At 45.4% G+C, this 24236-nt stretch overlaps 1 protein-coding gene across 2 annotated transcripts in view; it reads left to right on the top strand.

The window, feature by feature from the left end:
- Positions 1-24236, top strand: part of CNTNAP5 (contactin associated protein family member 5) — a 349771-nt gene that overhangs the window by 185909 nt on the left and 139626 nt on the right. For both annotated transcript variants that reach the window (XM_075430021.1, XM_075430019.1), the window contains exon 11: positions 9565-9671. In XM_075430021.1, the coding sequence (XP_075286136.1) occupies positions 9565-9671 (107 nt within the window). The remainder of the gene's footprint in view (positions 1-9564; positions 9672-24236) is intronic.

The following is a 24236-nucleotide window of genomic DNA, read 5'->3' on the forward strand; positions in this document are numbered from 1 at the left end:
AGATACACCAGAAGGCTGTGCTGCCATTCAGCAGTCAGGAGGATGGGGCCAGACTCTTTTCAGTGGTGCCCAGTGACAGGACAAGGGGCAACGGGCACAAACTGAAGCACAGAAAGTTCCGTCTGAACATGAGGAAGAACTTCTTGACTCTGAGGATGACGGAGCCCTGGAACAGGCTGCCCAGGGAGGTTGTGGAGTCTCCTTCTCTGGAGATATTCAAGACTGTTGCCTTTGTTGGTGTGGCGACCTGGTTCAGGGACGGCTCGGCGACCCACCCCTCGGCCGCTCGGGTCATCAGCACGCAGACACCAATGTGGTGGACGGCAAATGGCGTTTATTGATAAATAACACAGCGTTATATAGCCTAGGTTTACAGCATCATTTCCGTCTGCTTACTTCACGGGTTAAACACTATTGGCTATTAGGAGAGGGGGGGGGACACTACCTTTCCGTACAGCGCGACATCTTCAGACCGCCAAGCCTTAACTACCCACATTTCCCCCCTCCTTATGCTTAACTAAATAGGCTAATATGAAATATAAAGTTGTAATACTTAACTTAACTTAACTTAGTATTTAACTTAAGACTTAAAATTAAATATTATGTTAGACTTAACCTTAATTAATCTTAACTATAACTTAAAAATATAAATATTAAGATCTTACGATAACAAATATAAGGCGCCTTGAACAAATGCATTTGTAAATTAGCTAAAATATAATCTGAAATATATATAATATAGTCTTAAAATATAATCTTAAAGTCTTAAAAATTCTATCGATATTCTTATTTTATATTTATTCTATATCTTACATTATATTTATAGTTTTAAAAAGTATATGCTATAAACCTGAAAAAGTATAAGGCACAGTAAACAGGTAAAAGTTGAGGTAACTTTTAGGATAACACTGGGTAGGTACGTTTCTAAAGCAGCTGACGGTGTTCTATGAACATAATGTTAACTTTCTGTAGCTGACTCTTGACGAACGACACGATTCCATTCAGTATACAGGGTCCAAAAATTAGTGCTATTACAATCATCGCGATTGGTCCTATCAAGGTGGATAGCAGGGTGGTTAACCATGGGATTAAACACTGCCAGAGATATGCATGGAGTAAGGCCTGTTTTGGAACAGATCCATTGAGCTCCTTCAGAGGGAATAACCCATTTTTCTTTGGTTTTTCCCACTGTGGACGAGACAGAACTACAGAGCTTCCGTTTTTGTCCCCACACATTGCCTATACAGGTCCCAGATCCAGAAACATATTGCATGGTTATCCTCTTTTTCTTCTCTCCCCAAGAACATTGAAGTGGTACGGATCGGGTGTCTAGGCTATATGTTGTGTTTACCCCTATAGCCTCATAAAAAGGGGGTTTCACATCATAGCACAACCAACAGTGTGCAGTTAGTTTTGGGTTGGTTTGGTTCAAGGTGTCATAGGTAGCTCGCATTAGTTTCCATAAGGGAGGTTCCCTCGTCGCATCGAGGGAGGATATTACATCACTTTGGGTGGTCTCCAGGGGACTAGCAGTTATCTGTGGTCCACTAACAATTGGATTGGGGCCAACTCCATGAGGAGGGTTTTTTATTATTTCCTCCTTCCTTATATGTATCAATCCACCTCGATCTTGTCCTGGTTCCCAATACCTAATTCCCCAAGTTCTTCCTGTTACCCATCTTGAGTCTTCTGGATGAATTACTTGGAGGATTATAGCGTCACAATTACTGTACCCTACAGATCCTCCAGACCAATCAAGTCGTGGATGTTTGCAACCTAGTGGTCCCCATGTTGTCGTTAAATATTTGTCTGGGATTGGGGGTGTCCAAGCGGAAGCGATAGTGACAGAGTCCCAATATGCGCAATAATATTGATTAGGAGAATTACAATATCCCTTTCCTGGGTTAGATTGTGGACATAAGTAATAGGGCTGCTGGTTTAGGCAGGGCTGTATGGGTGCTAATTCACACAGGTGAGCAGCAAATCTAGGAGGTCCTGCTGTTATGACTTCCCTTACTACTTGACCATTTACAAGGTTCCGTAGGACCCACCTATATGGCTGATGGTGACGGTAACTTGATTCTGCCTGTCCTATAGTGACAAGCTCCAAGATTAGGATCACACAAAGGCATCGTAGCCCCCCTTTGCGGACGCTATTCTGCCGTTGTCTGGATTCTGTCCGTGAGGAGGTTTCAGGCTCGGACAGGACGTTTGCCGACTTGTCGTCTTCTCTTGTCACCGGGGTGTACGGGTTACGAGGGTGTCCGATGATCCGGTCCTGTGGACAAAAACTCACAGTTTTCATTAGTTTTATTCTGGAGGTCTGGTTTAATGGACTTAAGCGGACACCACTTAACTTTTCCATCTTTTTTGACAGCGGCATACCCTCGCCCTGTAAGAACTAGCCTCCACCCTTGTTCCCATTCTCCCAGCTCATTTCTAATTATAACCAACGGGCCTTCTTCCAGTGCTCGAGTGGCCCAATGTTTTGGGGTGGGACTATTTACCTCTTCCCCCCTGGGGAATTGATTTAGTGCTAAAAGAGCAGTCACTAACAGGCGTGCTTGGTCTCCCTGGGGAATGGTATTAGCAAAACCTTCTGTTTTTGCTAACACTTCTAATTTAGATTTCAGAGTCTGGTTCGCTCGTTCGACTATAGCTTGTCCTGTACTATTATACGGAATACCGTGTGTTAGGGTGATATCCCATTTCGAAACAAATGTCTGAACGGATTTAGAGACGAAATTTGGACCGTTGTCTGTTTTGATATGATTGGGGATGCCGAGCCATGCCATGGCTGTCAACCAATGTTGGATGGTTGCTTTGGAATTGGTTTTAAGGTGCTGTGTGGCTACGATCACTCCGCTGTATGTATCTACAGTTACTGCTAGCCACGCTCGAGGTTTCAGCAACTGACAGGGCGTAAAATCTGTCTGCCACACTTCGGAGGCCTTGAGACCTCTGGGGTTGACTCCGCTGGACCACAGCGGTGTTTTCTGACAGTAGGGACACGTGGCTACTATGTGTTTCGCGTCGGTGACTGAGATCCCGCATTTTTTCGCTAGCGCTTTAGCTCCGATGTGGAGAGACTCGTGTAGTTGACGGGCATCTCTCAGCGTCCACAAGCCTTTTGCAGCAGTGTCTGCCTTGTCGTTACCGATTTGGAAAAAGCCTTTAACTGGGTTGTGGCTGTTAACGTGAATAACTGATATGGTGCCTTTTCGGGAGAAAAGTGCTTCTTCTAGCATTAGAGCTGTTGTGGATGTTGACACGCCTGGTCCCGACATGGCTAAACAAAGTTTGGCCATGAACATCGAATCTGTTACTATGTTGAGGTGTTCTGTTGGGAACAGTCCACACGCTAATACTACGGCTGCAGCTTCTAATTGCTGGGCTGAAAGCGCACGATCGGTCATTTTAATGCAGTGCCATTCTTCTCCCGATTGCCATACCGCTGCCGCTGTTGAAGTTGTCGAGGACGCATCTGTGAAGACCGTTGGTCCTTGTTGGGGCCGATCTATGATCTTTTGCGGGAGGTCGATGTTGACAATTGCCATCATTTGAGTCCAGGGAGGTTTTGTAGCATAACGGACTTCTCCGCCAAATCCGACGAGAGCTATGGCCAGATACTCTGACATTGCTACTGATTGCGCAGGGAGTTGTTTGCGAAAGGGTAGGTATATCCTGGCGGGTTCGATGCCTAGGTGTCTTAGGGCGAGTTTTCTGCCTTTCATGATGAGATTACCAAGGCATTCAACTCCTGGAGAGAATGCGCGTGACGGTTTTCCCAGAACCACCCATTGTATTGGTTGAGCTTTTTCAGGAGGACCTTGTGCTAGTGCTCCCATTCCCCCACCTTTTGTAAAGTGTACATATAAATCAAGTGGCAGATTTGGATTCCACCTGGCAAGCGTACTTGATGATACCTGTTGCTCAATAAAGTCGAGAGAGTTTGCTGCTTCCGTTGTTAGGATTTTTTGCTCCCATGGGTGCTTTCCCTTTAAGAGATCGTACAGGGGAGTCATGATCTCAGGAGGGACTAGTACAATGTTGCGGAGCCATTGTAAGGACCCTACTAATTGCTGCATATCATGGAGTGTTTTGATGTGGCGACGGATTTTTATTTGGGGGGGGGTCACGTAGGAACTCGTGATCCCTACTCCTAAAAAGCTTACTCATGGTCCTATTTTAATTTTTGCACTCGCGATTTCGAACCCATTCGTTTTCAGAGTTTCTGAGACTGTTGACACTAGGTGGTCCACGTGGCTTCCCGATGGTGCAGCGATTAAGATATCGTCCATGTACTGAATGATGGTCACGGTCGGATTGCTGTGTCGGACTGGTGTTAACGCCCGGTCCACCGCAATCTGGCAGATGGTAGGCGAGTTGATCATTCCTTGAGGCAGCACTTTCCACTGGAAACGTAAGTTAGGACGTTGGCTGTTTGGAAACACAACAGAAAAAGCAAACCGCTCCTTGTCTTCCTCATGCAGAGGTATCGAGAAAAAACAGTCTTTAATATCAAGGACAGCACAAGGTTGTCCTTCCGGTACCATAGAGTTCATGGGTAAAAACGTTTGGACAGGGCCCATTGGCTGAATTTTCTTGTTTACCTCACGTAGGTCGTGGAGGAGGCGAAACCCTTTGCCGGTTCGTTTGGGTATTACAAAAACTGGGGTGTTCCATGGGCTAGTGGAAGGCTCTATGTGACCTCGTTGTAGCTCGCGGTCAACTAGCTCGAGAAGGGCATCCATTCGAGGCTTCGACAGGGGCCACTGCTCGACCCACACTGGGTCGGATGATTTCCACGTCAGTTTAATTGGTGGAGGTGGGTGTGCGGCAGTGGCCCTTACAATAAATTTGTCACCCTGGCTTTTAATAGGGCTAGAGCGTCCCTTCCCAACAGGGGTGGGACTCCTGTCATAACATATGGAAAAAGGGTAATGGTTTTTTCCAGTCCTTTTTCAGTATGGAGTGTGATTGCTACCAATTGGGCACTCTTCCGAGCTCGGGTTAATCCCCCGACTCCTCCTACCATGGGGGCATCTTCCAATTTCCAATGTGGGGGCCAGTTTGTCTCAGGGATAACTGTAACATCTGCTCCAGGGTCGATTAAAAAAGGGACACTGATGATGGTGCTATTTGGGACATTATAGAGGGAACAGATTCCCCACGCTACTGGCGGGTGATCACACTTTACTGCCAGGGCCACCCTGGGGTCTCGCCCCCAAGGGGTGATCCTTGCTGTCCCTGAGGTGAGGACAGGTTCGGCTGGATTGTCGGCTGAGCCATAAAATTGGTCGCTTCCCGAGGGGGTAGCGGGTTCGGAAACGCCTCGCCCCACTTGGGGTTGGCATAACTGGGCCGCCTGATGTCCCATGTGGGAGAGGGCTGTGGACGGCCCGAGTGCCCTCTCCCCCTCCCGTTTCCCTGTTTTATAGATTTGCATTCTTTGGCGAAATGCCCTTTCTTTCCGCAGGCCCAACACGGTCCTTTGGATCGATTTTGGCGCAGGCCCCTCAACTGAGGACAGTTTGCTACGACGTGGCCTGCCTGGCCACATTTAAAACATGTCATTACATTAGCCATTATGGAGCGAACGGCCACCTGGATGGGGGTTAGATGTTCTTCCTTCACGACATGCTTAATCATGTCCGCGATGCTGGATCCCGCTGGCAGTGATCGCAGGATTTCTTTGGTTGTCGAATTACACTGCTGACGTAAACATTCTGCTATGACCGGGCCTTTTGCCTCTGCAGGCAAGGCCGAAGAATCGACCGCTGCTTGGAGACGATCCACGAGTTTTGTGAAGCTCTCACTTTCACTTTGCTTTATTGTGGACCATGGCGATGGTTTGATAATGACTCTAGAGGTTGTGCGAATAGCTTCTCTGGCCGCACGAGTGGTTGCCATAACTTCATGGGCCCGCAGGGCTTGGGCTTGTGCCTGGGGGGTAATCATTGTGGGATCTGTACCCATTAACCGCTGCAGGCTGGAACCATGCAGTGGATGGTCTGCCCCAGTTACTTGGGCTAGTTGCTTTGTACAGTTGTCCTCCCATTCTTGTTTAAAAACGATCATCCCTGCCCCGTCAAAGATCAATCTACAAGTTTGTTTTATATCGAATGGGAGCATATCGTCTCCCCCGAATACACCATCTATGAGGGTGGAGACCATGGCAGAATTAAGGCCTTTATCCGCGATTGCCTTAACAATCGCTTGTATGTCCTTAGGGTTTATCGGTGTGTGGACCCTCTCTCCCCCGTCCGTCACCCGGACTGGGAACACTAGCGCAGCCGATGGGGCCCAGTCGGCACACGTAATCTTTATTCTCCTCCAGTCAGTGAGAGGGATTTCTCCCCCTCGCGGTTTCTCTTTAATTTGGATGGGGATATTTTGGCTCTTGACTTTATTTATCTCTGTTTCCTCCTCTACTACGTTTAAATCAGTTGTGAGCCACTCGTCCCCGCTGGTGTTCGAATCGGAGTCGGAATTCGACTGACTGGTTACTTCCGGTCTCCAGTACCTTTTTGCCGAGCTCTGGCCCCCTCCCCTATGGGCGGGCCGCTCCTCCCCACCGGGCCCGCCCCGCGCTCCGCTCGGCGGGGTGCCCACCCCACAGGCGCACCTTTTGAAATGCACGCTCTGATTGGCTCTCTGCCCCCCGCTCGCCCCCCTGTTCTCTTCCACCTCCCGCTTGATAACTTGTGCGCTTGATAACTTTTGCGCTTCCTCCCTGTTATCACCAAAGGAATTTTCATCCCGCCTTTCCCCTTTGTTCTCGGCGCCATCTTGGGGCGCATAGGGCGGTGGTGTAGCCCAGACTTCCTCAGACCCGGTTTTTTCCGCGGCGCTCCTAGCCTCCTCGGCTAACCCCCCCCAGAAGGATTTAGCCTGTTTCTCTCCCTCCATAAGCGGGTCGGGGTCCGGGAGTTGAGGGGATATATCGCCCTCTTGCTGATCTTTAGGCTCAGCAGAGCCGTTATCATCTGGGGGGTGCAAAGTCTGTGTAGCTGCCCCGATTCCCAATTTTGGGGTAGCAAACAAACAGCTCCCTGCCGCCTTCCAGGTCTCCTGCTCTTGTCTAGCTTTCTGCAGAGCCTGTACGACTTTCCCCCACGACTTAAGGTTTTTCCCATAACCCGAGGACATCATCTCCTCGGCTAACGCTTTAGTGCACTTATCCCACACCTCAGGGTGGAAAATATCCACCGGCTGGTCAATGACCCCGATATGCAAAAGTCTCGCAACTGCGAGCGTAAAATCTTTGGGCTTACAATCAATCCCCCAATGCTTATGTAATTGCGATACGACCTTCACAAGGGATTACATCCTCCTTGCTAGTCCAGGAGCGTCCTCCCCGCCGCGCTGGTCCTGCCGCTCCGGCCGCCGTTCACCCGATTCCAGGCGAGTCTTTCCCGGGTTTCGGCACCACTTGTTGCCTTTGTTGGCGTGGCGACCTGGTTCAGGGACGGCTCGGCGACCCACCCCTCGGCCGCTCGGGTCATCAGCACGCAGACACCAATGTGGTGGACGGCAAATGGCGTTTATTGATAAATAACACAGCGTTATATAGCCTAGGTTTACAGCATCATTTCCGTCTGCTTACTTCACGGGTTAAATGATATTGGCTATTAGGAGAGGGGGGGGGACACTACCTTTCCGTACAGCGCGACATCTTCAGACCGCCAAGCCTTAACTACCCACACAAGACCCTCCTGGACGTGGTCCTGTGCAGCCTGCTGTAGGTGACCCTGCTTTGGCAGGGGGGTTGGACTGGATGACCCACAGAGGTCTCTTCCAACCCCGAACATTCTGTGTGATTCTGTGTGATTCTGTGTTCTCCACAACACTGAAAAACATCCCCTGGTGCGCTGGAAAACCAGGCGTGCGTTTCCCAGTCTCTTTCCTCATTTTGTGTTTGAGCCCAGTGATTAATTGAAGCCATAATAATGATTTTAATAAGACCGATGTATCTTATAATTGTTTTAACAGATGTTACAGATGGTTGTAAATAACATACTTTCTTCTTGAATTCCTTATGTCTCTAATATTTGAATAATAATTAATTACTGTAATAATTGAGTAAGAATTAATAAAATAATTAATCTTTTATATTAATATTTTTATATGATATTTATAATTTTATGTGTGATACTACAAATAGTGATCAAGCAAACCTGAATTCTAGAACAAATCTGATTCACACTTACAGAGACGATTATATGTAAATATGCACGTACAGTATGCATACAGCCTATTGAGGACAAGAGGTTAGCCTGATAGGCCGCTGTGGACATATACAGGTTTGTTTGGGTTGTCAATGTTCAGCAGCTCTAAACAGCTTTGGACTCAAATAAGTTGACTAATGCTTGGCTAGTGGGGCTCGGGAGACTGGTGGAGATTATGGCCATTAGTGACACACAGGTTTTCTGCTTGCACACAGGAATTGTATTTTAATTGTAAGGATTCTAGAAGAATCTGACTGAAATTCACAGTTAAAGGCATAAGCACATTTGAATACAAAAACATTTCCTAAAGATGAGATGAACTGCAGTAAAACCATGTTTTCATCTTGTACAAATCTAGGTGGCCTCAGTGACTTCACCACTAACACCACTGAAAGATCTGGGCCTTAAAAAGGGTTTTGAAGCCCAGTTTACAGCAAAGCAAACCCTAATGGGGTGCTGGTGTGTATGAGATTGATTGCCTGTTTCTATCCACCCACCCACCACAACTGAATCAGTGGTATAAACAAGTTACTCATTTTTCAAAAGTCAAACATACAGTGTAAAAGAGATTATCTAATATACAGTAAGGGGGAGGTGTGTAAGAAAAGGCAAACGATAGAACAATCTTTGTTTCCATTTAGGCTGGTGTAACTCCATTGTACTGCCTGCATTTACACCAGTGTAGTTCAGATCAGCATTCACTTCTTGTCCTGGAGATTGAATTTATCTCCCACAGCTTTTGTTTCTGTTCACTTCCCAAGCTGCATGCTGTTGTGCCTCTTGCTTCTTTTATTAATTTGCTTCACAATAATACTTCAGAGGCATACCCACTAAAATGAGGGAAAGAAGAGAGACTACAGAACTCATAATTGAAGCATATTTTTCCCTCATTTCTGAGATTTTCATGCTGTTTGTGTTACCACGAATGTAACTCAGCCCAATTTTGATAATAATGGTGCCTGTTTAATCAGAGAACAGGGTATTCTCCTCTGAAACAGTAGCATTTTCACCAGTTACTCGTCCTTCTCTGTGCTTGGAAACTTTGTGACACTGTAATTGCTAACAAGAGGAGGACAAGTGGAATATTTTTATTGAGAGTGATCTTTACCTACTTGCTGGATACATTAAATGTTGTTGTCTTCAGTGCTTGTATTTGAAGTGAATCACAGATCAGAGGAGTGAGTAATTATTTCAGATATTATACAGTGATTCAGCCCTAGGAAACTCTTGCCTGCATGAGGAATTAAGACAGCTTTATAATTATTTTTTCAAGCAGATTATTTTTACAGAAATGTTTCTAATTGGTTGCATTTTTTAAAATGTCTTCAATTAGATGTTTACCCAACTACTGTGAACATGGAGGAAAATGCTCTCAGTCCTGGACCATGTTTTACTGTGATTGTAATGATACAGGCTACATGGGAGCTACCTGCCATAACTGTAAGTAAACCCACCCGTACAGTGTTTTCTACTACACCTTGTATGTCAGGGTGCACATAAACTAGAGATGAGCTTTGTGACAGGTCATGTCATATATTGTAGGATGTAACATGTCCTGACATGGTTTGAACAGGTCAAGAACTGGGCTGGGAAACCACAGGAATCCATTTGCAAATGTGCATGTTACCTGACAAATGTTTTGGAGAAAACAAAACCAGATTATTTTAACTAATTTTCCACAGTTTTCCTCACATTATACAATGATTTTGAAAACGTTAAAGTCATTTATGTTACATGCACATCGTAGACACATTGGTCATTAGACGCTTAGTTGAATTTAGCTGGGCTGAGCTGAGTGATTTTAATCTGTGTTTGGGGCTGTGTGTAAATTTTGGCACCATGGACTTTGTTTTTAGATTATCCAGAAGTTCATGTTGCAAGAACCCAGTTTTCAACAGTTTATAATTTTGGAATTTTGCTGAACTATTACTGGGGCTGCCACTATTAGCAAGGATACAGTGTCTGAAACAGTGGCAGTACACATAGCATACAGCTACTGAAATCCACAGCAAAAAGAATATTAGGGGGTTTAAAAGGTTTAAAAAAAGTATCAAACAGTAGAGGCACAGCATGCTGGGAATTCTAATAAAAAAATAAAGTCAGAAAAGGGAAGTCAAAATAAAGCCAGTTCATACAATTGACTAAAAGGGAAAACAGTTAGAAAATGAAGGTAGATTTCCTATTATATCACAGAATCACAGAATGACAGAATAGTAGGGGTTGGAAGGGACCTCTGTGGGTCATCTAGTCCAACCCTCCTGCCAAAGCAGGGTCACCTACAGCAAGCTGCACAGGACCTTGTCCAGGCGGGTCTTGAATATCCCCAGAGAAGGAGACTCCACAACCTCCCTGGGCAGCCTCTTCCAGTGCTCCGTCACCCTAAGAGGGAAGAAGTTCTTCCTCATGTTCAGAGGGAACTTCCTGTGCCTCAGTTTGTGCCCATTGCCCCTTGTCCTGTCACTGGGCACCACTGAAAAGAGCTTGGCCCCATCCTCCTGACACCCACCCTTCAGATATTTATAAGCATTTATAAGGTCCCCTCGCAGCCTTCTCTTCTTCAGGCTGAACAAGCCCAGCTCCCTCAGCCTCTCCTCGTAGGGGAGATGTTCCAGTCCCATTATCATCCTCGTAGCCCTCCGCTGGACTCTCTCCAGTAGCTCTTCATCTTTCTTGAAGTGGGGAGCCCAGAACTGGACACAGTACTCTAGATGAGGCCTCACCAGGGCAGTGTAGAGGGGAAGGAGAACCTCCCTCGTCCTGCTGGCCACACTCTTGATGCACCCCAGGATCCCATTAGCTTTCTTGGCAGCCAGGGCACACTTCTGGCTCATGGTTAACCTGTCGTCCACCAGGACACCCAGGTCCCTCTCCGCAGAGCTGCTCTCCAGCAGGTCCACCCCAAGCCTGTACTGATGCATGGGGTTGTTCCTCCCCAGGTGCAGGACCCTGCATTTGGCTTTGTTGAACCTCATCAGAATCCTCTCTGCCCAGCTTTCCAGCCTATCCAGGTGACGCTGAATGGCAGCACAGCCTTCTGGTGTATCTACCACACCTCCCAGTTTGGTGTCGTCAGCAAACTTGCTGAGGGTACATTCTAACTCTTCATCCAGGTCGTTGATGAAGAAGTTAAACAAGACTGGGCCCAGTACTGACCCCTGGGGGACACCACTTGTTACCGCCTCCAACTAGACTCAGCGCCGCTGATGACAACCCTCTGAGTTCTGCCATTCAGCCAGTTCTCTATCCACTTCACCGACCACTCATCCAGCCCACACTTCCTCAGCTTCCCTAGGAGGATATCATGGGAGACTGTGTTGAAAGCCTTGCTGAAGTCAAGGTAGACAACATCCAAGGCTCTCCCTTCGTCTACCCAGCCAGTCATGTCATTGTAGAAAGCTATCAGATTGGTCAGGCATGATTTCCCCTTGGTGAATCCATGCTGACTACTCCTGATAACCTTCTTTTCTTCCACTTGCTTCATGATGACCACCAGGATAAGCTGCTCCATCACCTTTCCCAGAATGCAGGTGAGGCTGACCGGCCTGTAGTTCCCTGGGTCCTCCTTCTTGCCCTTTTTGAAGATTGGAGTGACATTGGCCTATCTCTCCAGTCCTCGGGCACCTCTCCTGTCCTCCAGGACCTCTCAAAGATGATGGAGAGTGGCTCAGCAATGACATCCGCCAGCTCCCTCAGCACTCGTGGGTGCATTCCATCGGGGCCCATGGATTTGTGGACATCCAGATCGCTTAAGCGATGCCTCACACAGTCCTCCTCGACCAAGCAAGTCGTCCTCTTTGTAGGCTTCTTCTCCTACCTCCAGGGCCTGGGATTCCTGAGGGCCAGTCTTAGCACTGAAGACTGAAGCAAAGAAGGCATTCAGTAGCTCTGCCTTCTCCGCATCCTCCGTCATCAGGACACCTGCCTCATTCAGCAGCGGCCCCACGTTGTCCCTAGCCTTCCTTTTGCTACTGATGTAGTTGAAGAAGCCCTTCTTGTTGTTTTTGACATCCCTTGCCAGCTTCAATTCCAGGTGAGCCTTGGCCTTCCTCGTTGCATCCCTGCATGCTCTCACCGCGTTTCTGTACTCTTCCCAAGTGGCCTGCTCCTCTTTCCACATTCCATGGACCTTTCTCTTCTGCCTGATCTCTGCTAGAAGCTCCTTGTTTAACCATGCAGGTCTCCTGCCTCCTTTGCTCGATTTCTTTCTCAGGGGGATGCATTGCTCCTGTGCATGGAAGAAGTGTTGTTTAAAGAGCGACCAGCATTCATGGACCCCCCTGCTTTTGAGAGCCCTGGCCCACGGGATTCCTCCCAGTAGCTCCTTGAAGCGGGCAAAGTCAGCCCTCCTGAGGTCCAGGGTTTTGATCCTGCTTATCGCCCTGCTTCCTCCACGCAGGATCCTGAACTCAACCATTTCATGGTCACTGCAGCCGAGTCTACCTCCAACCTTCACATCCTCCACCAGTCCCTCCTTGTTTGTTAACACGAGGTCCAGCAGAGCGCCTTTCCTTGTTGGTTCCTCCACCAGTTGCATCAGAAAGTTATCATCGATGCTCTGTAGGAACCTCCTGGATTGCGCCTGCCTAGCTGTATGGTCTTCCCAGCTGATGTCAGGGTGGTTGAAGTCCCCCATGAGAACCAGGGCCTGTGACTGTGAGGCTGCTTGCAGCTGCCTGTAGAAGGCCTCATCAACCTCCTCCTCCTGGTCAGGTGGCCTGTAGTACACACCCACCGTAATGTCACCCTTATGAGCCTGTCACTTAATTCTAACCCACAAGCTTTCAACTTGTTCCTCATTTGCCCCCAGGCCAAGCTCAATGCATTCCAGTTGCTCCCTCACATATAGAGCAACTCCCCCACCTCTCCTTGTTGGTCTGTCTTTCCTAAAGAGTCTGTAGCCATCTATGACAGCATGCCAGTCATGCGAGTTGCCCCACCACGTTTCTGTGATGGCGACCAAGTCGTAGCCGTCCTGCTGTATAATGGCTTCCAGCTCCTCCTGTTTATTGCTCATGCTACGTGCATTGGTGTAAACACACTTGAGCTGGGCTGTCAATCTCACCCCTGGCCTTGGCACTCCAAGCCTAGGCTCATCCCTAGTGAGCTGGGCAATATCCCCTTCCCCCTTCGAACCTAGTTTAAAGCCCTCTCAATGAGCCCCGCCAGCTCGTGGCCACTGGAAATAAAGAGAAAAAAAGAGTGAATAAGAATAACAATTCCAGGAATACAACTATAATCACTCCAGGTGTTTGATGAGCACTCAAACCGCAGATAGGATGAGACTGGTAAGAGATGCATTTTTTCCCTGTTAAACCAAAAAGCAGAAGAGAAGAAAAGGTACTTAGTGGTTTGAAGCTGAGAATATTGGCAACTGTACTGTAATTCTGGAGACTTTAATGGTTTGCTAATTAATGGTGAAATCACTTGTGGTGTGGGGTCTGCAGCTGATGGGAGAGGCTGTTGAGAGGTCTATTCATAGATTCATCACCCCAAGACTGCCTTGTAAGCACAAAGGAAGCTAAGGGTTTGATACAGAAATCGTGCCAAGCTAGATGAAGGATGGGAAGAAAAATGCTGAGTTTATAGTTTTGAAAAAAGGGTTTACTTTTTTGCCTAATTTTTTGTTGTCCCAAAAGGCATCATCGCTCTTCAAAAGCTCCAGAAACCCGATCCGGTGTACATGAAGTGATTGAGGCCATAGCAGAGTATTTATACCAGCTGATGGTTGGTACAAAATCAGAAGGCCAAATTGATTGGTGAGAAGGGAGAGGCTCCCTGGGGGGGGAAGAGGCCTGTAGCTATTGACCGTCAAAGGCGATTAGGGATGCTAACCTCTGGGCTACATCTGTGCTGTCATATTAGCTCGGGGCCTGAGGCTTACTGTGTCTGTGACAGCTGAGTGTGGCTTGTGTCCAAAGGAGACCATCTTATTACTGCAGAGGACTGGTTCATGACCAGTTTTCCCCATAGACATTTGCATGGAGCTATTGAAGCCTCCCACTTCTGTGGACTCGTGTTTGCACTCTCAAAGGCACATACACAGCTGCAGTTATTGAAGATTCACTGATGTAAAAACTGCTCCAAAAATCTTCTCAGGAAGATCTTGTGTTAAGACTTTGCAGCAGATCAAGCTGCGCAGACATGTGATATACAGCAATTCAGCTGCTCAGCTTATTTACAACCGTATTATCAGCAGCTAATTTGATTGCAGCTAGATTGTAGAGCTAGCTGCCCTGTAAGCCAAGCAACGCTGATAAACAGCAACATTAGTCTGGAGAAATGCATTCATATGCTTGAAATGTGTGAGGAAACAATTTCAAAGCTGGTGGGCAAATGCAAACTGCTGATAAGAAACCTGCAGAACAAGAAACATAATCGCTTTCAGCTGATAGTGTTTGATGTAGAGGAGTACCTTGTAGCAGGTGAATGAAAGCTGCAGATCTGATCACAGTATAACTCCACAATACCCTCAGTGTACAGGCAACTCTTCCAATCGTGTAATTCAGTGTAGTTCTATCAAAGAAAAGCATCTCATTTCTTAAGGTTTGAAACATTATCTCAACAGATTTTGATTTTTACTAAAACACTGAGGCTGACAGGCCTGAAATTGAACTTGTACCACTTTGGAGAGGCTATTTCTTTTATTAAACTACCCTTCAGACCCAAGTCCATGCAGCAACAGTGGAAAAAGTTAGCTGGCAATCTGCTTGAAGTCAAACATAGTGTGAATAGTTTCATTATCAGCTGGATTTCTTTTCTGTCTGAGTTGCGTCAGTGTGGTTTTTGCCTCTTTTTGATGTGGTGTTTGTAAGAGGTGGGTACCACCGGTTGAGCAATGTAAAAAGGCCTATTCCTTGACGTGTTTTCAGGAAGAACTGCATCACATGCATTTGCAAACTAGAAGTAATTGATTTATGTTTTATCAGCTCAGACTGGGAGACCTTACCATTTTAAGAACTGAGATCTGAAGATACATTGTCCTTAACTTACTTTCATCATCTGTAAAGTGTTGAAATACATTCTGTGGTTGATACAGAAGCAATTAGTTTCTTCCACATAAGCACGGACCACACCGGATCCCTCTCTGAGGAACAGCTAACAATACAGACTATCCCTGCTCCAAAGAGTTTGCAGTTAAGTTTCTGAGGGAAAAAAACATGCTGGCGCAGGTGATGGAGTGCCAGAAAGTCTTCATCAGCATTGTAGGTGGTAGTTTCAGTCTACCAGGTACATAATTATTGCTAGGCTTTCTTGTAGACAAGAAGTCAAAAGGCAGAAATTAAAAAGAGGAAGAAATTGAATGCTTGCAGGCGTGAAGGAGTGACATGGAAGAAAGCAATAATGTGCTTGTTTGAAAAATATAAGGCTATGACCAGAGGAGTTTGACACTTTTGACAGGGTAAATGCCAGAGTCACAACAGGTAGATAGGCTGGAAACATGCCATGAAAAGCAAAGATAAATAGTTTGCATTTGATGCAGCAGAGGGGAAGTAGACGGTGGCAGGGCAGAACAGTAAGTTGATAGAAGACACAGCCGGGACAATGTTTGCCTGACCATGTCAGATAAGCTGGACAAGATTGTGTCTGTCATGATTGAAAACAGGTGTAGTTGAAATTCAAGATGTGTAGATGAAGCAAAGTGCACGTCTCGAGATACATATAAAGAACTAGCTGGGTCTATACATGGCCACACTATAATCTCCCCAGGGGTAATCAACTTTCTGCAAACCTCAGGTATCCTTCTGCTCACTCAGAATCCCTTCTGATCCTGAAAGCTCCTGAACTGTCCCAGTAGGTGTGGCAATCTACCAGATCCACATGAGGGTCCACCACTGAAAGGGTGTAGGGTCATGTCCTGTTCAGTATCTGTCCTGTGGCAGACAAGTTTCACCCTGAAGTCTCCTCTTGTCCTGCTTCTGTTCTCCTTTTCTCTGAACTTAGCTGTAAATATAAGTAAAATAGTGCTAAAAGCCATTGGTGTTTTCTGGGTTTCAGTAACACATGGGAAAATTCTGAGTGTTTTCTAAATAAGTTTTTTCTTCCTTGCATTGCTCTTTGCCTGATGCATAAGTCCATTTCTCTGTTTAGTAAATGCTAATCCTCCTTCACAAGCTGCCACGTGGAATATTATCAATACCTTCCAAGTCTTTTTTGTTTCCATTTTTTTGTTGAGTTTTTTTTTAATTTACCTCTCATCATTCCAGCTTCCAGTGCAATTCACATCATCTTGCTAGCTAGTCACAGCACTGACTAGCAATTGTGTCTTCATCTCAGTATTCTCTGTAGCTGTGAAACTCCAAAGCATGCGCTAATGCTATGCTGTCATGAAGCATGTGGAGATGCAATTTGAAGAGAAATGTAGAACTTGTTCTGACTGTCCCCGGGTACCCATTTCGCTGCCTGCAGTCTGGGGAAACTAGGAGTCATGGAATAACCCGATAGCATATTAAGCCAACGGTAGGTGAGCTACATTTGCTTGTGTATGAGTTTTGTTGCACCTTAGTTCTCTACCTCTGTTGGGAATAAGATCCATTTTTCAGATATATTAGAAGGTGTGTGATCTATATCGTCTACTGAAATGGTAAGATTCTTTACTTTGAAACTAGTGTTTGCTTACTGCTACTTGAGCTGATCTGTAGCTAAGACAGTGCTTTGAGGATACAATCTTATTTCGCGTCTGTAATATGCACAGGTTTGCTTTTTGGTTTATCTTTTAAATGTGCTTCACGCAGCTTGCATTTAAATAGGTTGGAAGATTGGCTCAGTTGAAACCTTTTTAAGGATAGATACTTTCCCAGGTTCTACAGTGTGGTGGGTAGACTGCTGATTCATCAGGTGTTGGAGTAATCTGATATCATCCAGAGAGACAGGAGAGGATCCTTTACGTAATCACGTGTGGACCATAGCAAAATAGATAATAATGTAATGTTTGTTTTCTCTTTTCCTTTTAGATAGAAACACTGGTGTTAGTACACAGTTTGTGAAAAAGGGTTGGGTGGGATTCAGCTCATCTATTTTTTGTTGTCTGATACTGCAATACGTAATCTAAGATAGTGGTCTGCTCTCTCTCCATATATAACAGAGAGTGAGCTATTTTCAAAATTTGACTAATCTCACGGTGAGATAAGGTGCCAAAGTACCCTACCATGTTTGAAATTTTTGTTCATGGACCACCTCTGAAACATGCCAGTGTCTGTCATCTATAGAAGGACGCTGGCTTAGCTTAGACATACAGTAGGCAACTGAAGCTAGATCAGAATTATAGGTGTATATATAGAGAGAGAGAAACAGAGGGAGAGGAATTACGGGTGTGTGTATATATATATACATCATATTTTTAATTGAAAGGTCATAGTTTAAAACCTGCATAGTCATCTCTCTCATACTATTAGTTCTCCTTGTAATTATCATGTGACAGTGAAGGCAGTAGAGCAGTGTAAAATGGCCCTGAGATACAGAATGTTAGAACTTTATTGCAAGGTAATGATTAGTAATCTCCTCTTTCTATGAGTTATATTGGTCCCTTAGAAAGCCTCATCTTCCGCTTCTGTATTTCTGTTATTTTTATATGTGATAGTTTTCAGATGGCCTTTAGTCTTGGGTGTATTTTTTTATTCTGAAGAGTGCTGAACATTGATATAAAGGATGATTAGAAATATAAAATAATTGTTTTATTCTTCATGTTCTGGGGATGTCAACATGTCCCAAAGCTTTGCAAGGTGATAATTAGCAGAAGGTAATTTAATTCTTGGGTATTTGCTTTTGTGTGTGATCTATCTTGCACATACGGGCATGTGTCTTATTGGCCTAGGTAATTGCTGGAGGAAAGATCCATCCAATAATGGAAATGTCATATAGTCGTTGATAAGACGTAAACTTAACATAACTTCAGGCTTTGAAAATATATTTTTTAATATTAATATGCGTATGGCCATGTATCATTTTTGATCTGAAAAGCTTAATATAACTTCACCCAGATCATTAGCAGTATTGGAGCTACATCTTAAAGTGCCAACCATGGATTTGGTAATTTTACCGTGTTCCATGATAGGAAGTTGTGTACACAGTTTACTGGCTGGGCAACTGAGGTTCAGAGAGTTGCAGTCTGCCAGATGTCTAACAGTGAGTCTGGTCATGTAATTTACATGTCCTAAGTAGCCACTTTTCCTGTCTGAGATTCTTGGAATAGTTTTTTTTCCATGTGTATTTAAACACATTGGCGTTCTTTGACTAAACAAAACACATTTAATATTCATGTCAAGCCTTCAGTGCTGTACTTGATGTTCCTGCATATTTTTGTTCACACCATGCTTCTGGCATATGAATTTTCATTGTTTATTTTGTAATAAGTTACTGTCTTATTAAGGCTTTCTGCAGAACAGGGTATGTGGGGAACTAACTCAATCCCTTTTGAAGCCTGCCTGTGTCAGGTGTGGCCATCACCACAGGGACGCCAGTGCTTTCAAGAGCAAGGCTGAAATACCGTGCTTTGCACAGTGTTGTTCAAGTCTTTGACTTCTCCTTTCCCCATGGTGTAGGTCTCCCTGACTGCTTTCCTGCAGCAGCAGGACTTGCAGGTCACCCTGCACCAGCACAGGGCAGGGCCCGCTGGGGTTCGTGACTGACACAGCCGCCTTCGAACCTCAGCGGGGAAGCGACAGGGGAGGACGGGCTGACAGGACCTTTCATACCTTGACCAGGGGGAGCCTTAGCCTGAATGGTAGGAAATTCGCTAGTCCCCAGGTGTAATGAAAGGATCCCTCCCGAACACTCATTTGGGCGACATTGTGGTAAAAGTCATCTTAAAGCTATCTGTGGAAATAACACATTCTTCACCAGATGAGTAAAAATACATATTTTAAAAAGGAAAAATAAGCCATCTGTCATCCAGGCACATCACACTGGAGACTGCATTAGTCTGTCAACAGCAGAGCTGTCAAAATCCAGTTTTCGAGGTACAGATTTCATTTCCTGGCATTTAACAAGACAATTCTATTCTAAGGGTAAGAATGACGATCATTCCCAGCGTTCATTGCCTGTACTAATGCCTCTTCTGTTGGAATGAGAGGGGAAGAAACCTCCCATTGCATGTTGCTTTATTTGTTATTTAGAAAAATCCTTGACTGAGCACTCATTACTCTTAAGTCTGTTAGAACAAATCTGTCAGGCCTGAGGTATACGAGCAGAGGGTGAAACAATCATCTCCAATCTGCCTCCCAGGAGCTCTGAGAGTTTTGGTGAGAATGCTTAATTCAGCCCGTATCAGCATTTGTGCTTATCAGTTAGTCCAAGGTCAGTGCAGGGCTGGTTGCAGATCCCAGCTGAATCGCCTGCGCTTATTGGCCTTTCCATTCTAACCAGTACATAAGTTTTCACCTCAGAAAACAATATTAATTTTTATTATAGGGATTATTATTACTTACTGCATCTAAGATGCAAAGAATTACGAAGCAATGAAATGAGTTTCAAGTGATCTGTGTGTATTCTGCCAACAATTTTTCATGACTTTGCGATTGTTAGGTGTGGTGAAAGCAACAGGCATCTCTGCTGCATTTTACCTGGGGAGTGGACAATGTCAGTACATCCCAATGAAACCATTAATTAAAGGTCTTTAAGTCTCTTTAATGTATTTTCTTCATTATATCACTGTAAAATGTTACCTCCATCTGAGAAATTGAAAATTGTCAACTACTTCTATTAGATTATGAGAATCCAATCTACAAACAGCAAAACTACAGGATTCATTTTGGTAATTGTAACTAGTACAGCTCACATTCTGAATCTCCAGCTCAGAGTATTTGCAATGAAATGTGTGTGATCAATTTCCAAAGTAATTGGGAATACAGTAGGAAAGAAATATTGGGAATTTTGAGGTTTACTCATAAGTAATTTTATTTTTTGGAGAAAAATTAGGTAGATGTCCATTAAATATGAAAAGCACAGAGTCCTCTGACTAAAAAAAAATTACAAACTAACTACTTGTGATTTGGACTTTGTGCTCTTGGTTGTATCTGTACCAGTAACATACTTCTAGGTGGACAGGAGAGTGGTTATCCTTGCCTGGTCTCTCAGTAGTGAAATCGAAGTCTTGAGTATCACTGCAACCTTTGCCTTGAGTCCAACAGCCTGCACTGCCTTCGGTAAGGGTAAGGGGTGCATCTTACTGGATGAATCACAAGTTCGTTCAGCTGTTGAAGAGAGGAAGCTTTAAATATATTGCTTCCTGGGGGTTATTTGCAGAAGTTCCAAGTCTTTGCACAAAGAACAATCCTCTGTTTTTAGCCAAGATAGAAACAAAGGTGAAAAAGGAAATAAAAGTGTTCTGAGAGAAAGGAGAGATTTTGTAAGTTAGGAACACAGGGGAAGAGAAAACAGCTGTTAAGTACTCAGGAAGACTGAGGCCAGCTAAAGGCTGATCTGCCAGGGAGCTCCACAATGAAACAGTAAGAGTGTGCTGAGGAAAGACTGTCATGGAGATTGCAGGTGAACTGGTTAGGGCAAAAGTCAAATTGGAAGCCAAATGTCAATGCAGTCACAGGTGGTCAGTGAAAAACTGAATAAAAAGCTGGGTTTGACCTTGCAAATGTTTGTGCTCAGCCATGTGATGTTAAAAGATTTCAGCTACAGCAGGGATACAACCTCTTCTGGTTTAAGGACTGTAATTAAAACAGTTGGATTAACAGGTTCAAGATACTTCAGAGAGCTGAACAGTAATGAAATATTTAAAACGTGCCAGGCTCTCGCAGCGCATTGAATCAAGTCTGAAGTTTCAATTGCAGACCCGAGCTAAGAGGGACCCCAGCCCTGTCACAGCTGACTGCAGGCTGCAGAGAGCCGCTGCGTGTGCTCTGGCTGACCAGCTGTGAGGGGCTTGATGCAGGATTTAGAAAATGAAATTCTGTAGTTGATTTTACACTAAAGGTCGCAAAAGGTTATTATAATGACATGAAAATCTCTTAATGCCTTTCTGGCATTGAAGTCTGAATCATGGATCTATAGCCTGAATCTTGATCAATCAAAGTGCATATTTATAGTTTTGCTAGAATACTTCTGTAGGGATGTAGTGAGTGTGTCTTGGAAAAATATGGGAGGTGTGTATCTCAGATCCATAATTTTGATTTTTGAGCTTATGAGTCTTTATATCCCAGGAGATACAAGACAGCCTGTAGAATTGGGTGATGTGGGTCTGTCTGGGGATAAAGTGTTTATTTTGTAAATGCTGATTGAATTTTGACAACCCGTTTCTTCAGCACCTGGGAAGATGAGAAGTGAGAACTAAAGGAAAAGATGGCCATTATGATCAGTGAGTAAAGCAGTGTTCAAAATGAATGCTCTGATGGGAGGAGTTGTTGATCTGAAAAGCTGGTTGAATTTGAGATCCTTAAGGCTGAAAGAGATACCTGAGGGAGAACCTGGGGTATATGTGTTTCACAGAGGATTGTAAAGGGCTGGGAGATAGATATGTTGAACTCTGTTGGTATTGTACGTGCCTGAACACCATCAGGACAGCTCATCTTAGCAGTTAGGCAAGAGCAGATATACTACTTAGGGAAGCAGCTGTTGGTATGAAGAATGGGGCTTTCAGTCTGCATCAGTTTCAGTAGCTAGCTCTGGGAGGATTTTAAATTCCTTTGTGAAACACAGCAGTAGCCTTTAAAAAAATTCCTTGAAGAGTACTGCAAAAATGTCAGCACAGGGTCCAGTGTTACAGCTTATAAATGATTCTACGAAAAGAAAAAAAGAAAGAAAGAAAGAAAGAAAAAAAGGCAATAAAAGTCTCTTTGTGACCAAGTAAAACATATTTCTGATGTCCACTTTCCCTGACTAAATCTGGGACCTTGAAGTCAAGCTGTTTCTTGTTTTGTCTTCCTGGAATAGACACTGTTGGCAGCAACAGCCAAACTCTGCCCCTGTGACACCATTTACTCTTTGGTTTTTGCCTTGTGCTGTAGCTTACCCTAATGCTTTTACAAACCATACCTGACTGTGAGGTCCGAGCCGTGCTTGCAGGAGGTAGCCTAGGTTCATGGGCACTGCTGACATCTCTTTCCATTGAGCACTGGCGTGATGCAACTCTGTGAAGCAAATAGATTCATCCTGCCTGCCTGTGGGAACTTGGTGGCAGGGACTGCAGTGCTGATGCTGTGCGGCAGTGCAGCTCGTTCCCAAAAGTGCCTGAGGAAATGTGGCAGGGGCTGAAAGTCATCAGCTGTGATTTTCAGTGGTTCTGGCTCAGTGAAACAGATGTTGCAGAAAATTATAATTTTATCTTCAATGGATGATATAACAAAAAATTAGTCAAAAAAAAAGTGTGGGACAGTTAGAGAAGGAAAATTGATCTTGCTGCTTTGAGACAAACAACAACTTAGAGTTTTAATTTTTGAAATTATGTTTTCAAAAAGTGTTAATGAGAAAACAAGCTTTGCCTGAGTAGCCCATAAAGCATACAGGAATGTGGGAAGAATGGAGGAATGTGGTCAGAGCATGCAGGGATGCAACGAGGAAGGCCAAGGCTCACCTGGAATTGAAGCTGGCAAGGGATGTCAAAAACAACAAGAAGGGCTTCTTCAACTACATCAGTAGCAAAAGGAAGGCTAGGGACAACGTGGGGCCGCTGCTGAATGAGGCGGGTGTCCTGGTGATGGAGGATGCAGAGAAGGCAGAGCTACTGAATGCCTTCTTTGCTTCAGTCTTCAGTGCCAAGGCAGGCCCTCAGGAATCCCAGGCCCCGGACGTAAGACAAGAAGCCCACAGAGAGGATGACATTCCCTTGGTCAAGGAGGACTGCGTGAGGGATTGCTTAAGCGATCTGGACACCCACAAAACCATGGGCCCCGATGGAATGCACCCACGAGTGCTGAGGGAGCTGGCGGATGTCATTGCTGAGCCACTCTCCATCATCTTTGAGAGGTCCTGGAGGACAGGAGAGGTGCCCAAGGACTGGAGAAAGGCCAGTGTCACTCCAATCTTCAAAAAGGGCAAGAAGGAGGACCCAGGGAACTACAGACCGGTCAGCCTCACCTCCATCCCGGGAAAGGTGATGGAGCAGCTTATCCTGGAGGCCATCATGAAGCAAGTGGAAGAAAAGAAGGTTATCAGGAGTAGTCAGCATGGATTCACCAAGGGGAAATCATGCCTGACCAATCTGGTAGCTTTCTACGATGGCCTGACTGGCTGGGTAGATGAGGGGAGATCCGTGGATGTTGTCTACCTTGACTTCAGCAAAGCTTTCGACACAGTCTCCCATGATATCCTCCTAGGGAAGCTGAGGAAGTGTGGGCTGGATGAGTGGACAGTGAGGTGGATTGAGAACTGGCTGAATGGCAGAACTCAGAGGGTTGTCATCAGCAGCACTGAGTCTAGTTGGAGGCCGGTAACAAATGGTATCCCCCAGGTGTCAGTACTGGGCCCAGTCTTGTTTAACTTCTTCATCAACGACCTGGATGAAGATTTAGAATGTACCCTCAGCAGGTTTGCTGATGACACCAAACTGGGAGGAGTGGTAGATACGTCAGAAGGCTGTGCTGCCATTCGGTGAGACATGGACAGGCTGGGAAGTTGGGCAGAGAGAAACCTGATGAGGTTCAACAAAGGCAAGTGCAGGGTCCTGCACCTGGGGAGGAACAACCCCATGCATCAGCACAGGCTTTGTGCGGACCTGCTGGAGAGCAGCTCTGCGGAGAGGGACCTGGGTGTCCTGGTGGACAACAGGTTGACCATGAGCCAGCAGTGTGCCCTGGCTGCCAAGAAAGCTAATGGGATCCTGGGGTGCATTACGAGGAGTGTGGCCAGCAGGATGAGGGAGGTTCTCCGTCCCCTCTACACTGCCCTAGTGAGGCCCCATCTAGAGTACTGTGTCCAGTTCTGGGCTCCCCACTTCAAGAAAGATGAGGGGTTACTGGAGAGAGTCCAGAGGAGGGCTACGAGTATGCTGAGGAGGCTGGAGCATCTCTCCTACGAGGAGAGGTTGAGGGAGCTGGGCTTGTTCAGCCTGAAGAAGAGAAG

This window comes from Opisthocomus hoazin, chromosome 9 (assembly GCF_030867145.1).
Source record: "Opisthocomus hoazin isolate bOpiHoa1 chromosome 9, bOpiHoa1.hap1, whole genome shotgun sequence".
Classification (NCBI taxonomy): Eukaryota; Metazoa; Chordata; class Aves; order Opisthocomiformes; family Opisthocomidae; genus Opisthocomus; species Opisthocomus hoazin.